This window comes from Pleurodeles waltl, chromosome 9 (assembly GCF_031143425.1).
Source record: "Pleurodeles waltl isolate 20211129_DDA chromosome 9, aPleWal1.hap1.20221129, whole genome shotgun sequence".
Taxonomy (NCBI): Eukaryota; Metazoa; Chordata; class Amphibia; order Caudata; family Salamandridae; genus Pleurodeles; species Pleurodeles waltl.
Genome location: NC_090448.1, coordinates 262,571,242 through 262,588,876, shown reverse-complemented (window position 1 = coordinate 262,588,876; position 17,635 = coordinate 262,571,242). Strand labels below are relative to the sequence as shown.

At 47.3% G+C, this 17,635-nt stretch overlaps 1 protein-coding gene across 6 annotated transcripts in view; it reads left to right on the top strand.

Moving 5' to 3' along the window:
* Positions 1–17,635, top strand: part of ATP2B2 (ATPase plasma membrane Ca2+ transporting 2) — a 1,884,743-nt gene that overhangs the window by 1,727,898 nt on the left and 139,210 nt on the right. For all 6 annotated transcript variants that reach the window (XM_069206673.1, XM_069206670.1, XM_069206668.1 and 3 more), the window contains one exon: positions 2,417–2,630. In XM_069206673.1, the coding sequence (XP_069062774.1) occupies positions 2,417–2,630 (214 nt within the window). The remainder of the gene's footprint in view (positions 1–2,416; positions 2,631–17,635) is intronic.

The following is a 17,635-nucleotide window of genomic DNA, read 5'->3' as shown; positions in this document are numbered from 1 at the left end:
GGGTTGTGCCATAGGCCAAGACCGGTGCTGGTTGGTAGGGCTGGAGGCCAGAGGTTGCCCCTTGTCACTTATGATCAATAGGGCCCCCCCTCATCAGAGTTTCCAGTATAGGTGTGGGTGTAGCACAGAGGGAGGCCCTCTAACAGTCAAGGCCTACTTGACTGTATGAAGTATCCCTGGGGCCTGGAGGCACCAGGCCTGTGCATCTCCAAGCCAGACCTAATCCGTCCGGGCACAAAACTCCCACTCGGGAAGAACATTTTAAATTGAGAAGATAAATCCCACAAAAGTAGGCTTGCAGAAGACAATATCAGTACACACACATTTTTATTGGGGAATTCATTTGCACATATTAACTTCTCAAGTGAACTTTTTTCAAAGTTAACAGAACTAAGGGCCAGATGTATGAAAGCATTTTGCATTCACAAACGGTGCGAATGCCCGTTTGCGAATGCAAAATGCCATTTCAGAATGTATGAAATACATTCTGAATGCAATTTTATGGAATCGCTAAAATAGCGATTCCTTAAAATTGCGACCCTGTTTAGAGAGTCGCAAATTGCGACTCTCTAAATTAGAAATCGCAAATAAGGATTCCTTATTTGCGATTTCTTAGCACATGTATGAAGCAATTCCTAAATGCAATTTTGGCATTTAGGAACCGCTAATTACCACCAAGTTGAACTTGGTGGTAACCATGTGCAAAATTTTAAAATGCATTTAAAATGCATTTTTAAATTGTACCTGTAAAGCACACATGCCCTTTTGGCATGTGTACACCTTACATGTCCCCCAAAAATATTTTTGGGTGCAGCAGAGGAGGCCTTAGCCCCCCAGCACCCTGGGGTTTTGCATTTCCGAAATTGCAATTTCTGGTTCAGAAATCGCAATTTTGGAAATGCAAAAAATTTGCAGTAATGGGCCACAGGCCCATAGCTGCGAATGGGGCCGGTATTGCAATTTGCGATTCAGTAATAGTATTTGCAATTTTTAAGAAATCGCTATTACCGAATCGCAAATGTGATACATGGCACTTTGCGAGTCGGAAATACCGATTTCTTAAAAATCGCTATTTCCAAATCACAAAGGGCCGTGATGATACATCTGGCCGTAAGAAAGGTTCACAACATGCAACATTTTTAAACTTTCCAGGAAAAAATAGAATTTTATTAATTCCAGTATATGTGAAAATGGAGTTGCACATGATGGAAATGTACATATTTTAAACGTGATTGAAACGCTATGACATAGTTTGCAGTTCTTGGAAAGTACTTTTTCTTTCTCTTTACCATTATCTACGTTATCGTTTGATTATCCTTCTCCAGCCATGCATGGCCCAAGTCACATCGCCACATAAGTCCAATCTCTACCAGTTCTTCTGCCTACAAATACACATTCAAGTCTGGCACTTAAACCAATTTGCAAATGAAATACTGAAACTAGTTTCTCAAAGGTCAGAAGACCTCAAATATGAAAAATTGACAAAAATAATTGATTTAAGTATTAGTAAAAATAACAAATGTATGTGCTTGTCTAAGAAGCCTTTTCTTTATGAACGTTTTTTTTTTATTTGAGAAGAAAATATAGTTAAAAAATGAATGTAAATATTTTGTATTAGCGATTGGGTAAAAAGATACTAAGGTATTTTCAGGTATGTATTCTAAAAACTCTTTGTGTCATTTCTTATTCCATGTGTCATTTTAGAATTAGATATGGTACCTTTCAGTGACTGCTTACTCTTTCATGTATTTGGATGCAATGATCTTACTTGCAGAGGAAAAAGAAAGTAAATCTGACAAGTCATTTCTTTGCAATATAGCATAACTCTCTCTGTATTATATGTGCAAAACAGTACCTTAGAACTGCTTCAGAAATCATATAGCCACTTGAAATGCAACATGGAAGTTCACATTTTCCCTCCTTTACCATCTGAAATATTGCACCAAACATAATTAAACGGGAAATACCTAAATGATGTTCAACAGTGTCAATATTAAATTTATACTTGGTTTGATTTCAGCTTCGTGGAGTTAGAGGTAGCTTATACGTAGAATATTTTTAACCAATTAGGTAATCTGTTCTTACTCTATTGAAATATTCATTGTGGATTACCGACATAATATTTAACAGCCTGGAACTCTAACCAACCGGAATTTGGCTGTGTTTCCAAGCAGATACTCTTCCATATGTACCGTGCAGAAAGTTTAAAATTTTCTTCTCGGGCTGTACAGATGGGAAAGATATTTTAAGGACTTCACACTTACAAAGGATTAATTTTACCAAGTGCTGCAACCTTCCTTCAGTATTTAAAAAAAAAAATTATACCAGTATTTAATAGCAGAGTCGCATCAATATAGATTTATTGAATTATCGAGCAAATGTGTGAACTGTGCCTTTTCTTTTTTTTAATTTGAAGGATTCGCCACTAAAAGCTGTGCAGATGCTGTGGGTAAATTTAATTATGGACACTTTTGCATCTCTTGCACTGGCCACAGAACCTCCCACTGAGGCCTTACTTCTTCGAAAACCGTACGGCAGAAACAAGCCTCTTATTTCGCGCACTATGATGAAAAATATTCTGGGCCATGCGGTGTATCAACTTACTCTTATCTTCACATTACTTTTTGCTGGTAAGATGAAAGCATTGCATGACGTGTTAAAAATGAGTCAGTAACATGTCATTATTACTAAATGTGCATGATTAGCACCGAATGAGAAAATATATATTTCACAGAATTGTGTGAGCTATAGTTTTTCGAGATTTGAGTTGTAATGGACAAAACCTGTATATATATTAACAGTATATATTATATTAACAGTATTCTTGAATATCGAAGAGAATGCGCATAAAATAATGTTTCAGTTCCGTAACTACCTTTGCAGCATTATATGAAAACATTTTGTTTAGAATGTTTAATTTATTCTTCATCTTTCTTATAGATTTCTTATCACCCCAAAGTGGAACTAAGGAGCTGATTTAAGAGCCCCTTATACCTCCTTGCGCAACGTTAGTGTAATTTTTGTTTTTACGCTAATGTAGCCTAGCAAGGCCAAAATTGAAACGCCAAATTTACAAAGTGGGGCAGTGCATGCATTGCGCCACTTTGTAACTCTTTGCGCTACATTATGCCTGCACCAGGCATAATGTATGCAAAGTGGGGTTCCCCTATTAGAGGGAGGAATTGTGCAAAGAAATCAAAGAGATTTCTTTCCATAATTTTGTTGAGCACTTTTAACGCCTGCTCTAATCAGGCATTAAAAGCAGGCACACCATTATTTATAATGAGCCTCAATGGGCTTTGCAGGATTAGTGTCAACATTTTTTACGCTAATCCTGCAGAGCTCCAAACCAGCGTAAACATTTTTGATGCTAGTTGCCAGAACTACCGCCATGGTGTGCCATATCTTAGTTGCGGCACACACATGGTGGCGTTAGGGGGGTACTAAGGGAGGGTAAGAAAAGTGGCTCTGCACTGGGTGTGGTGCTACTTTTCTTAAATCAGGCTGTAAGAATTTTTATCTTTGACCTGCATTTTCTAAAGAACATGCATACCTGAACAGCACAAGTGTTTTGGGCTACAGCGGTTAAGTGAAACAGAGAGATTAGCGAGACTACGAGATATACTGTTTGTTAGAAATGGGGTTTTTGGTTGGCAGATAGGTTGCCCTCTGTCCAAGCAAGAACCCTCACTCTAGTCAGGGTAAGTAACACACAATCCAAAATCAGCCCGTGCTCACCCTCCGGTAGCTTGGCACGAGCAGTCAGGCTTAACTTAGAAGGCAATGTGTAAATCATTTGTGCAATAAATCATACAACACCATAGTATAACACCACAAAAATACACCACACAGTGTTTAGAAAAATATAGAATATTTATCTGGATAATTGTAGGTCAAAACGATCAAAGTTGCAATACGAATTTGTAAAGATATCACTGAAAAGTGATATTAAGAGTCTTTAAGTCTTTAAAAAGCAATAAAGTGTCTTTCAAGCACAGAGTACCTGGTTTCTGGTGGGAAATCTCCTCAGAGGGCCACAGGAGAAGAGATGCGTGGAAAAAGGGGTGTGTGCGTCGTTTTCCGCTCAGCACACACAGACTTGCGTCGTTCTTTTCCACGCGGGGAAGTCGGGCGTCGTTTTCCGGCGCGCAGACAGTCTCTTTTTGTGGATCGCGAGGATTACCAGATGTCCCGGGTCTGTGCGTGGATTCTCCTGCTTATTTTCCGGCTGCGCGTCGTTCTGCGGGGCTGCGCGTCGAAGTTTCGATCTCACGGTAGGCGTCGCGTCGATTTCTCCTTGGAAGTCGGGCGGCGTTGTCCTTGCGAGGCCGTGCGTCGAAATTTTGGGTCTCACGGCAGGCGTCGCGTCGATTTCTCCTTGGAAGTCGGGCGGCGTTGTCCTTGCGAGGCCGTGCGTCAAAGTTTCGCACTCACGGTAGGCGTCGCGTCGATTTCTCCTTGGAAGTCGGGCGGCTTTGTCCTTGCGAGGTTGTGCGTCGAAGTCTCGATCGTCCCGAGGGCGTCGCGTTGATCAGCGTCGGTGTGCGGCGTTTTTCTCGCCGCGAAACAAGCTGTGCGTCGAAATTTTCGGCGCACGGAGTGTCCACGTGAAAGGAAGAAGTCTTTTTGGTCCTGAGACTTCAAGGAACAGGAGGCAAGCTCTATCCAAGCCCTTGGAGAGCACTTTCACAGCCAGACAAGAGTTCAGCAAGGCAGCAGGGCAACAGCAAGACAGCAGTCCTTTGGAGAAAGCAGACAGGTGAGTCCTTTGAGCAGCCAGGCAGTTCTTCTTGGCAGGATGTAGTTTCTGGTTCAGGTTTCTTCTCCAGCAAGTGTCTGATGAGGTAGGGCAGAGGCCCTGTTTTATACTAAGTTGTGCCTTTGAAGTGGGGGTGACTTCAAAGAGTCTCTAAGAAATGCACCAAGTTCCCTTTCAGTTCAATCCTGTCTGCCAGAGTCCCAGTAGGGGGTGTGGCAGTCCTTTGTGTGAGGGCAGGCCCTCCACCCTCCCAGCCCAGGAAGACCCATTCAAAATGCAGATGTATGCAAGTGAGGCTGAGTACCCTGTGTTTGGGGTGTGTCTGAGTGAATGCACAAGGAGCTGTCAACTAAACCTAGCCAGACGTGGATTGAAGGGCACAACAAGATTTTAGTGCAAAGAAATGCTCACTTTCTAAAAGTGGCATTTCTAGAATAGTAATATTAAATCCGACTTCACCAGTCAGCAGGATTTTGTATTACCATTCTGGCCATACTAAATATGACCTCCCTGCTCCTTTCAGATCAGCAGCTGCCACTTCAACAGTGTATGAGGGCAGCCCCAATGTTAGCCTATGAAGGGAGCAGGCCTCACAGTAGTGTAAAAACGAATTTAGGAGTTTTACACTACCAGGACATATAACTACACAGGTACATGTCCTGCCTTTTACCTACACAGCACCCTGCTCTAGGGGATACCTAGGGCACACATTAGGGATGACTTATATGTAGAAAAAAGGGGAGTTCTAGGCTTGGCAAGTACTTTTAAATGCCAAGTCGAAGTGGCAGTGAAACTGCACACACAGGCCTTGCAATGGCAGGCCTGAGACAAGGTTAAGGGGCTACTGAGGTGGGTGGCACAACCAGTGCTGCAGGCCCACTAGTAGCATTTAATCTACAGGCCCTAGGCACATGTAGTGCACTCTAATAGGGACTTACAGGTAGATTAAATAGTCAATCATGGATAAACCAATCAATAGTACAATTTACACAGAGAGCATATGCACTTTAGCACTGGTTAGCAGTGGTAAAGTGCTCAGAGGTCAAAAGCCAACAACAGCAGGTCAGAAAAAATAGGAGGAAGGAGGCAAAAAGTTTGGGGATGTCCCTGTCAAAAAGCCAGGTCCAACATGACCCCCCACCAGCCTAAAGCCAGGGGAGAACAATCACTATCCTGATGTACTTCCCTGTTTGAGGCGACAGAACAAGGACCCAGGCCCACAACAGCAGGGGCATGCTCCAGTTCTTTGCCTTCCTGACTCCAATTGGATCCCTCTGTCCATACTCTCAGGGCCCACTAAGCCCATCCATGGGGAACCTTTCTCCTTTCCTGCGGATCCCATCTGTGCAGCACCTAACCTTACTTTGCTCACAGATGTATCCCAGGAGCAGGATAGTACCCCCATGACCAACATAGTGGTGTTGCCCACTCTACCCCTGGGGTGTGACACTTGTCCCCTCCCCAGGGATAACTCTGTCCACCCGGACAGCAAGCCACAGTGATTACTGACAGCGGCCAGGGATGAGAGCCAGGCCCCAGGCCTCTCACAGCTCTCCAGCCACTGTGGCTGTGGAGAGTGGGGGGCGGTAGCCCCAGGTGCTGGGCACCCTTTAACCACTCTCCCTTCCACCAGGTCAGGGATGACAGCCTGAACCTGGTCCTCCCCTCTGGGGCTTTGTACCCTCCTTCCTGGAGCGGTACCCCCAGAGTCCAACATGGCCAGGGGGCTTACAGAAGTCGCCCTGTACCATTCCTCCACCAGTGCAGGGCTGTTAACCTGCCACTGGCCCTTCAACCTGGGGTCTGTACCTTCAGGTTGGACTAGGGCCCGGGGTGAGGCTTCCCTCCCCCTGCCCTCCCTTCTGGGGTCCAGCACCCTCCAACTAGGAGTGGCCTCCTCAGAAGACAACATGGTAGGGGCACTGTTATCAGTAGCCCCTCCCTCCAGGTCCGGGGGGACACCCTGAACCTGGTCTTCCAGCCCAGGGTCTGTACCCTCAGACTGGATCACCGCCTGGCAAACCAGGACTTCCTGGGAGGCACACCTACCCCCCACCAGGTCAGAGTTTAACCTCTGCACCTGCCCATTCAACTCAGAGTCACCACCCTGAAGTTGAACAATTGCCTGGCACGCCAGGACTTCCTGGAGGGCACACTGACCCTCCACCAGGTCAGAGGTTAACCTCTGCACCTGACCATTCAACTCAGAGTCACCACCCTGAAGTTGAACAATTGCCTGGCACACCAGGACTTCCTGGAGGGCACACTGACCCTCCACCAGGTCCGAGTTTAACCTCTGCACCTGACCATTCAACTCAGAGTCATCACCCTGAAGTTGAACAGTTGCCTGGCGCACCAGGACTTTCTGGGAGGCACACCTACCTCCCACCAGGTCAGAGTTTAACCTCTGAGCCTGGTTCCCCAACCCAGGGTCACCACCCTGAGGTTGGGCAATTGCCTGGCACGCCAGGACTTTCTGGGGGGCACACCTACCCCCCACCAGGTCAGAGTTTAACCTCTGAACCTGGTCATCCAACCCAGAGTCAACACCCTGAGGTTGGACAATTGCCTGGCACAGCAGGGCTTCTTGGGAGGCACACCTACCTCCCACCAGGTCAGAGTTTAACCTCTGAACCTGGGTATCCAACCCAGAGTCAGCACTCTGAGGTTGAACAATTGCCTGGCACGCCAGGACTTTCTGGAGGGCACACTGACCCTCCACCAGGTCAGAGTTTAACCTCTGAACTGGGCCATTCAACTCAGAGTTACCACCCTGAAGTAGAACAATCGCCTGGCACGCCAGGACTTCCTGGAGGGCACACTGACCCTCCACCAGGTCAGAGTTTAACCTCTGAACCTGGTTCTCCAACCTAGGGTCACCATCCTGAGGTTGGACAACTGCCTGGTACACCAGGGCTTTCTGGGGGGCACACCTACCCCCCACCAGGTCAGAGGTTAACCTCTGAACCTGGATATCCAACCCAGAGTCACCACCCTGAGGTTGAACCATTGCCTGGCAGGCCAGGACTTTCAGGGAGGCACACCTACCTCCCACCAGGTCAGAGTTTAACCTCTGAGCCTGGTTCTCCAACCCAGGGTCACCACCCTGAGGTTGAACCATTGCCTGGTATACCAGGACTTTCTGGGGGGCACACCTACCCCCCAACAGGTCAGAGTTTGACCTCTGAACCGGGTTAGCCAACCCAGAGTCACCACCCTGAGGTTGGGCAATTGCCTGGCACCCCAGGACTTTCTGGGAGGCACACCTACCTCCCACCAGGTCAGAGTTTGACCTCTGAACCTGGCCATCCAACCCAGAGTCGACACCCTGAGGTTGGACAACTGCCTGGCACGCCAGGACTTTCTGGGGGGCACACCTACCCCCCACCAGGTCAGAGTTTGACCTCTTCACCTGGTAAGCCAACCCAGAGTCACCACCCTGAGGTTGAGCCATTGCCTGGCATTCCAGGACTTTCTGGGGGGCACATCTACCCCCCACCAGGTCAAAGTTTAACCTCTGAACCCGGTTATTCAACCCAGAGTCACCACCCTGAGGTTGAATCTTTGCCTGGCATGCCAGGACTTCCTGGGGGGCACTCTCACCCCCCACAAGGGACACGCCGTCCCCAAGGGCCACACAAGAGTCTGGTTGGCGCAGGTCTCCCGACCTCTGCCCATCCGGCAGAGTCTGGGTTTCCCCCAAACCAGAAACGGTCTCACCTGGGTCATTCCTGGGGGGCTCTGCTCTCAGAGCTGACCCCTGACTTTCAAGATCCTCCACTGGGGTCTGCCACCCCCTCTCAACCCTATGTCTGGACTTCTGCACCCCCTCACTAGGAGTGGTACTGCCAGACACCAGAACTGTTGGGATGTTGTCTACAGTCATCCCCCCAAGTTCTTCTGACACTGCGGGGCTTCCCTCAAAAGGTGGCCCTACGGTACAGGTTAGGCTCTGAGACCTACCTGGGACACTACAATCCTCTCCCACCTCACTTGGTCGGGAACCACCTAGACCACTCCCTTCAGGAGCACCCCCAAATGCCTCTTCAGACTCTCTGGTACTCACCCAAAAGTCTGCCTCCACTGTAAGTTCCCTGGGGTCAGAGAACTCACACTCCACCTGGTGTTGGCGTAGCTCTGGAAAATAAGGACCAGACATATGCTCTCCAGCAATTACATCACTCTGCCCTTCACATGTATTAACCACAGTACCCTTCACCCAACCACCTAGTAACTCAGCCTTGGAAAAGCACTCTACATCACCCTCTTGAGACTGGTGAGACAGTTTCTGTCTGTCCCTGACACTCAACCCAAACTCTTCTGGGATGTCTCTACACTCTATATCCAGGACGTCCACCAGGGGGGAACCCTTTTCTCTGTCACTCTCTGCTAGAGTCAGTAAAGTGTCCCTCCCCCCAGTAGGAATATGACTCCCTGTGCCAGTTCCCCAATCCTTCTCAGGGACCCTGTGCATAACGGGAACTACCTCATACCCTTGAACCGCCTGGGGTGTGTCAACTCTCTTCTTCAAGTTGGGTACCACATCTCTGGGCTTGTGCCCTTCTTCAGCAGTACTAGATGCAAGATTTTTGCTGCCACCATCTGAACTGGACTCAGCCCTTCCGGCCTCCAGTTTCAGCTCTTTACCGCTCAGCTCTTGAGCTGCAATCTTTTCTTCTTCCAGGGCTAAAAGTCTTTTTGCCTCAACCTCTGCAAGATACTCCTCTAATTGTTGCTCCTGTCGCCTTTGACTTCGGAGCCATTCATCTATTTCTGGGTCACTGTCCAACTCTGAGTAGCCCTCCTCCTCATCTGAGTAGTCTTCCTCCTCATCTGAGGGGTACTTAGTCATTTGGTTTCTTGCTGCCTCTCTCTCTGCCCATCTTTCCTCCCCCCAGACTATGTAGTGATGGAGCATCTCCGCTTTAGTAGATCTCCTTGCTACAGGAAGGCCCCATTGTCTGCAAAGCTTCCTTAGGTCAGCCTTAGTGAGGTGGTCAGTACGAACAAAGCATGAGTTGGTAAGCAATCCCATTCTGATAAGATCTTATCAGCAAAAACCAAAATCCAAAGTCCAAAATATCACTAGTATATCCAGGAGGACATCAGAGAACAAAAAGCCAAAAAAAAGATGAAAAATCAAGTTGACCTTCAACTGTGGGTAGGTAGTGAAATACTTAGCTACTGTATGTCACTGCACAAACACAAGTCCTATCCTCACCGCTGATCACCAATGTTAGAAATGGGGTTTTTGGTTGGCAGATAGGTTGCCCTCTGTCCAAGCAAGAACCCTCACTCTAGTCAGGGTAAGTCACACACAATCCAAAATCAGCCCGTGCTCACCCTCCGGTAGCTTGGCACGAGCAGTCAGGCTTAACTTAGAAGGCAATGTGTAAAGCATTTGTGCAATAAATCATACAACACCATAGTATAACACCACAAAAATACACCACACAGTGTTTAGAAAAATATAGAATATTTATCTGGATAATTGTAGGTCAAAACGATCAAAGTTGCAATACGAATTTGTAAAGATATCACTGAAAAGTGATATTAAGAGTCTTTAAGTCTTTAAAAAGCAATAAAGTGTCTTTCAAGCACAGAGTACCTGGTTTCTGGTGGGAAATCTCCTCAGAGGGCCACAGGAGAAGAGATGCGTGGAAAAAGGGGTGTGTGCGTCGTTTTCCGCTCAGCACACACAGACTTGCGTCGTTCTTTTCCACGCGGGGAAGTCGGGCGTCGTTTTCCGGCGCGCAGACAGTCTCTTTTTGTGGATCGCGAGGATTACCAGATGTCCCGGGTCTGTGCGTGGATTCTCCTGCTTATTTTCCGGCTGCGCGTCGTTCTGCGGGGCTGCGCGTCGAAGTTTCGATCTCACGGTAGGCGTCGCGTCGATTTCTCCTTGGAAGTCGGGCGGCGTTGTCCTTGCGAGGCCGTGCGTCGAAATTTTGGGTCTCACGGCAGGCGTCGCGTCGATTTCTCCTTGGAAGTCGGGCGGCGTTGTCCTTGCGAGGCCGTGCGTCAAAGTTTCGCACTCACGGTAGGCGTCGCGTCGATTTCTCCTTGGAAGTCGGGCGGCTTTGTCCTTGCGAGGTTGTGCGTCGAAGTCTCGATCGTCCCGAGGGCGTCGCGTTGATCAGCGTCGGTGTGCGGCGTTTTTCTCGCTGCGAAACAAGCTGTGCGTCGAAATTTTCGGCGCACGGAGTGTCCACGTGAAAGGAAGAAGTCTTTTTGGTCCTGAGACTTCAAGGAACAGGAGGCAAGCTCTATCCAAGCCCTTGGAGAGCACTTTCACAGCCAGACAAGAGTTCAGCAAGGCAGCAGGGCAACAGCAAGACAGCAGTCCTTTGGAGAAAGCAGACAGGTGAGTCCTTTGAGCAGCCAGGCAGTTCTTCTTGGCAGGATGTAGTTTCAGGTTCAGGTTTCTTCTCCAGCAAGTGTCTGATGAGGTAGGGCAGAGGCCCTGTTTTATACTAAGTTGTGCCTTTGAAGTGGGGGTGACTTCAAAGAGTCTCTAAGAAATGCACCAAGTTCCCTTTCAGTTCAATCCTGTCTGCCAGAGTCCCAGTAGGGGGTGTGGCAGTCCTTTGTGTGAGGGCAGGCCCTCCACCCTCCCAGCCCAGGAAGACCCATTCAAAATGCAGATGTATGCAAGTGAGGCTGAGTACCCTGTGTTTGGGGTGTGTCTGAGTGAATGCACAAGGAGCTGTCAACTAAACCTAGCCAGACGTGGATTGAAGGGCACAACAAGATTTTAGTGCAAAGAAATGCTCACTTTCTAAAAGTGGCATTTCTAGAATAGTAATATTAAATCCGACTTCACCAGTCAGCAGGATTTTGTATTACCATTCTGGCCATACTAAATATGACCTCCCTGCTCCTTTCAGATCAGCAGCTGCCACTTCAACAGTGTATGAGGGCAGCCCCAATGTTAGCCTATGAAGGGAGCAGGCCTCACAGTAGTGTAAAAACGAATTTAGGAGTTTTACACTACCAGGACATATAACTACACAGGTACATGTCCTGCCTTTTACCTACACAGCACCCTGCTCTAGGGGATACCTAGGGCACACATTAGGGATGACTTATATGTAGAAAAAAGGGGAGTTCTAGGCTTGGCAAGTACTTTTAAATGCCAAGTCGAAGTGGCAGTGAAACTGCACACACAGGCCTTGCAATGGCAGGCCTGAGACAAGGTTAAGGGGCTACTGAGGTGGGTGGCACAACCAGTGCTGCAGGCCCACTAGTAGCATTTAATCTACAGGCCCTAGGCACATGTAGTGCACTCTAATAGGGACTTACAGGTAGATTAAATAGTCAATCATGGATAAACCAATCAATAGTACAATTTACACAGAGAGCATATGCACTTTAGCACTGGTTAGCAGTGGTAAAGTGCTCAGAGGTCAAAAGCCAACAACAGCAGGTCAGAAAAAATAGGAGGAAGGAGGCAAAAAGTTTGGGGATGTCCCTGTCAAAAAGCCAGGTCCAACACTGTTGATGTCCACATTAGATGCAGGTTCATTCGTGCAGGGCTGTTGAAGTTGGATGTTCAGACTACTGTTCAAGGGGTGTATTATGTCTAAATATATTTTCAGTAGCATTGAGTTGCCATACTATCATAGGCAACATTAGTGTAGGTTTACTTTATGAAACATCACATGTACGTACCATGACACTCTCTCTCTCTCTCTCTCTAGCTCTCTCTCTCTCTCTCTCTCTCTCTATATATATATATATATATATATATATATATATAAACCAAGTGCCAGTTGCCACTAGGTAGCTACAGTTAGGACCATGTTTCCATAGAAAAAGCATTTTTTGACTTGCCTGCATCTTGGGCATAATTTGAAGAATCTTCACAAAGTTTTCCCCAAAAAGTCGCCTGGTAATTCTTGTTGTGCATGGAAAGTTTTGGGGTGATCTGTTTAACAGGGGTGTAGAAAAAGAAGGGAGGGGTCAAAAAAATTGTGTTACTCTTATTAATTCCCATAGGACCTTTACACACGACTACAGCCCGAACCACTGAACGCAATTACGCCAAATTTAGCAGAAAGCTAGCTTTCGGTACACAGAATATGCTTTCGCTTATTTGGTTTAAATCCATTCGGTAGCTTATGAAAAATTAAAGGAAGTTAAAATTTGTATATCTGAGGTCATGAATAATTTGTAAATATTTGTGAATTTTCAGGAATGCACGTATGAATAGAAATGCTGTAATTGACAGACCACAACCTAAACATAAAGTTGTGGCTGCCATTTTATATTACAGTAGAGGGTCCCTGGGGCTGAAAAACAAAATTAAAGTAGCATAAGGAGTCAGGGTGGAGGTACCCTGACCCCAGGAAGGTGAGATAGGGGTGTTTGAGGTCAAATTCTGGGTTTAAAAATATTTTTCTTCACCCTGCACGATATTCAGAGACAATCAAGATTATCCAAGATTAATTAAAATTAATCACAAGCAAAAAAAAAAATGATATTCACATACACTAATTCATTCATTCATACTTACATTCAGAGACTCATGGTCACACTCGCACACCCACTCAGACACTTGTGCACCCACTCAGACCCACTCATAGACTCCCACACCCACTTCCAGACACTCATGCATCCCACTCACTCCCTAATGCACCGACTCACAGACCCACTCAGACACTGATACACCCACTCACAGACCCTCTCAGACACTGACACACCCACTCACAGACCCACTCAGACCCTCACACACCCACTCGGACACTCAGACACCCACTCGCAAATGCACTAAGATCCTCATGCACCCACTCTATGACCCACTCAGACAATGATGCACCCACTCACAGACCCACATGGACACTGATGCACCCACTCACAGATCCACTCAGACCCTCACACAACCAATCACAGACCCACTCAGACACTCCTGCACCTACTCACAAACCCACTCAGACCCCCGTGCACCCACTCGCAAACCCACTCAGACACTGATACACCCACTCACTGACCCACTCAAACACTTACAGACCCACTCACAGACCTACTCAGACACTAACCCAACCACTCGCAGACCCAATCAGGCCCCCACACACCCACCCACAGACCCACTGTGAATCTCATACACCCACTCCCAAACCCACTCAGACCCTCATGCACCCAGTCACAGACCCACTCAAACACTCACCGCCCACTCACAGACCCACCCAGACAATGACACACCCACTCACAGAACCACTCAGACCCTCACACACCAACTCACCGACCCACTCAGACCCCTAAACACCAACTCACCGACCCATTCAAACCCTCATGCACTCACTCACAGACCCACTCAGACACTGATGAACCTGCTCACAGACCCACTCAGACACTGACAACCCACTCACAGGCCCATTACGACCCTCATACACCCACTCACAGAGCCACTCAGACTATCATGCACCCACTTTCACACCCAGGACACTCTCACACCCAGAGACATCCTCTGACCCGCTCAGACACTGATACACCCACTCACAGACCCACTCAGACCCTCACACACCCACTCACAGACCCACTCAGACACTCATTCACCCACTCGCAAACCCACTCAGATTCTCATGCACCCACTCTATAACCTTTTCAGACACTGATGCACCCACTCACAGACCCACAAAGACACTGATGCACCCATTCACAGATCCACTCAGACCCTCAGACAACCAGTCACAGACCTGCTCAGACACTCATGCACCTACTCAAAAACCCACTCAGACTCTCATGCACCCACTCACAGATCCACTCAGACACTGATCCACCCACTCTTACACTAACAGACTCATGCACAGACCTACTCAGACACTGACCCAGCCGTTCACAGACCCAGTCAGGCCCCCACAGATCCACTCAAACTCTCATGCACCCACTCAGACCCTCACGCACCCAGTCACAGACCCACTCAAAGACTCACCCACCCCTCACAGACCCACCCAGGCACTGACACACCTACTCACAGACCCACTCAGACTGATGCACCCATTCACAGACCCACTCAGATCCTCACACACCAACTCACCGACCCACTCAGACCCTCATGCACCCAGTCACAGACCCACTCAGACACTGATGCATCCACTCACAGTCCCACTCAGACACTGATGCCCCACTCACAGACCCACTAAGACCCTCATACACCCACTCACAGAACCACTCAAACTATCATGCACCCACTTTCACACCCAGGACACTATCACAACCAGAAGCATCCTCTGACACCTATTTTCACACGAAGAGAGAAATACTGCTTGGCTGTGCATGGTGCGTTGTTGGGGGTGTTATGGAGGTTGGCCCCAGGGCCTGGCCTGTGGCCAAAGGCCATGTGCGGCGGTGGTTGTATTAACGTATAGTAATGAAAATGACTATACATTAAAAAGAACATAGAAATTCACTGAAAAAAATAAAGGTTACAGGGATGATATAGTTAGGCTCACATTTTAAACATGAAAAACAATAATAATTCACCTGTTACAGTTAGAGTTATCTCAGGTAACTATAACTCATGTCCTTAAGTAACTATAACTCACGCCCCCTATTTGAAGTGTTGGCAGCCAATCAGATATCGGCACAGGGACTGCTTGATCCATGGAGGATCTGCATCCATAGAAATCTATATTTCGTTTTCTTTCAATATCTTTAAAAATAATAAAGGGGTTCACACTAGATCATAAAAAGTACAATCTACACACAAAGATCTAGCTTCCTGGCAAATATGGTGTAATTCTGTCCTGTGGTTTGGGCTGTAGTCATGCCTGAAGACCCTATGCAAAAATGATGGGGGAAACTTGTTTGGGACCCCTCCTTTTTTTTGGCTCCACTTGACTGATCACCCCAAATATTTCAAGACAGCAGCTGAACTGACTGTTGTATGTGTTTTGAAAAGTTTGTGAAGATTCATCAAACGGCACTAAACTTATTGGCAAAACAATAAATGCTTTTCCTATGGAAACTAGGCTCTAAATTTAACTACAGTAGGTAATATATTTATATTACCTTGTTGGTGGTCCCTAGTAGGTAGTTACAGTTAAGACTTAATTTAATTAGGAAAAGTGTTTTTTGACTTGGCTATATCTTTGGTGCCGTTTGACGAATCTTCAGGAAATTTTCCAAAAAAGTGTCAAGTTGACTCTTGTTGTGCATGTAAAGTTTTGGGGTGATGCATGAAGCGGGGGCCAAGAAAAATAGGGGTAAAAAAAGTGTGTTTCCCATGTAAATTCCCATAGAGGTTTTAGAAATGACTGCAGTCTGAACTGCTGGACTGAATTACACCAAATTTGACAGAAAGGTATTTCTTGGTCCGGAAAGTGCCCTTTTTTGATTTGGTGTAGATCCATTCAGTAGTTTTTAAGATAGTGAAGAAAAAACAAATTTGTATGTCCAGGTGCGTGAATAATTCACTCATTCTCCTGATCTCGTGCAGAGGTCTGATTGGCTCCTAACACTTCAATCAGGAAGTGTTGGCAGAGATTTTGGGACTAGACCAAGCTGAGTCGCAACAAAAGATACAAAATAAAGAAAAGGGGGCAGGGTATAAATACCATGACAGACCAGCCTCAGTGGTGGTGTTCCCCTGGGAAACGTCAAGTCAAGAAATTTTTTTTAAAAGTTTTTGCTGCAAATGTGTGGCAAATTCACAAATTTGCATCAAAAATGTAAAAACCAAACTTGGGCTCCCATGCTTGTTTTAAGCAAAGCCCCCGGTTGGGACAAGTCCCCAGGGCCATATATAAAACAGAATAAAGGATGCAGTTGCACTGGTCCCTTCTCCTGAGGCTCTTATGATCCCCAAAGACTACCACCTCCCTGGGGCTAATTTGTTATTAGGGAAGCGGGCTGTGCAGACCACCCTCCAATGGACTCCTGGAGCTCTGGGGACCACCATCTTCCTTGGGCACAAACTAAACACAAGAGAGGAGACGACATGCAGACTGCCTCCTGGGGCTAACTAAATAATTATGTACCAGCCTTTAAGAACCCCAGGCCCCGCTCGGAGACAAATAATTTTTTTTAAATGAGTGGAGGCTACACAGCCCCCCTCCAAGACCATATAAGGCCCAAAGGAGCACCACCTCCCTAGGGCTAGCCCATGTCAATTAATTAAACGAGGAGGGCCGCATGGCACCCCTCCTGGAGCCATATATGGCCTTGGGGACAACCAGCCCCCGCCGGCTCCTGCTCTTTTTCTCTCGAGGTGCGCACCCTCAGGAGATAGCTGTTTGCTCTCACTTGGTGGGACCTTACAGCTCCCAACAAGCGAGAGCAAACACTCCCATCCTCCCAGCACCTTGAGACACTCACAGGTGAGTAGCCATGCTTTACAAATACTGATTGATTGATTGGTTGCTAACTCTGCTTCCAGCAAGTAGGAGCTGTAAAACTTCTCCTGCATGCTGGAAGCAGAGTTTTCATCTGTTTCCCTGCACGCTACCATGTGGGCAGGGAAAAGGATGAAACAATTGCTCCCACATGCATGGAGCTGAATTTCTAGCAGTTCTCTACATGCAAGAGCAATGCCAGCTAACACAGAAGGAGGGAAGGCAGCTGGAACACTGGGGGCCTTGATGTTCTTCCTGCCCTCCCCAGTGATGCATACTAGGTGCCCTGGGAAGGGCCAGAGCCCCCAGGTGCTAGTGACCAAGACCTGGAGTTGGGGTCCCTGGGGCCAAATGTGACCAGGGAGTGGGGCAGCACACCCACCCACTTTAAATAATGTATTTGGGCCCGGGATGTTGTGGCCCTGAAGCCTGGGGGTTCTGCGTGGCCCCCTCATGATTTTTAGTTAGTCCCGGGAAGGTAGTGGTCCCTGGGGCATATGTAAGCCCTGGGGGGGGTCTGTGCACTACCTTTTTTGTATATTTA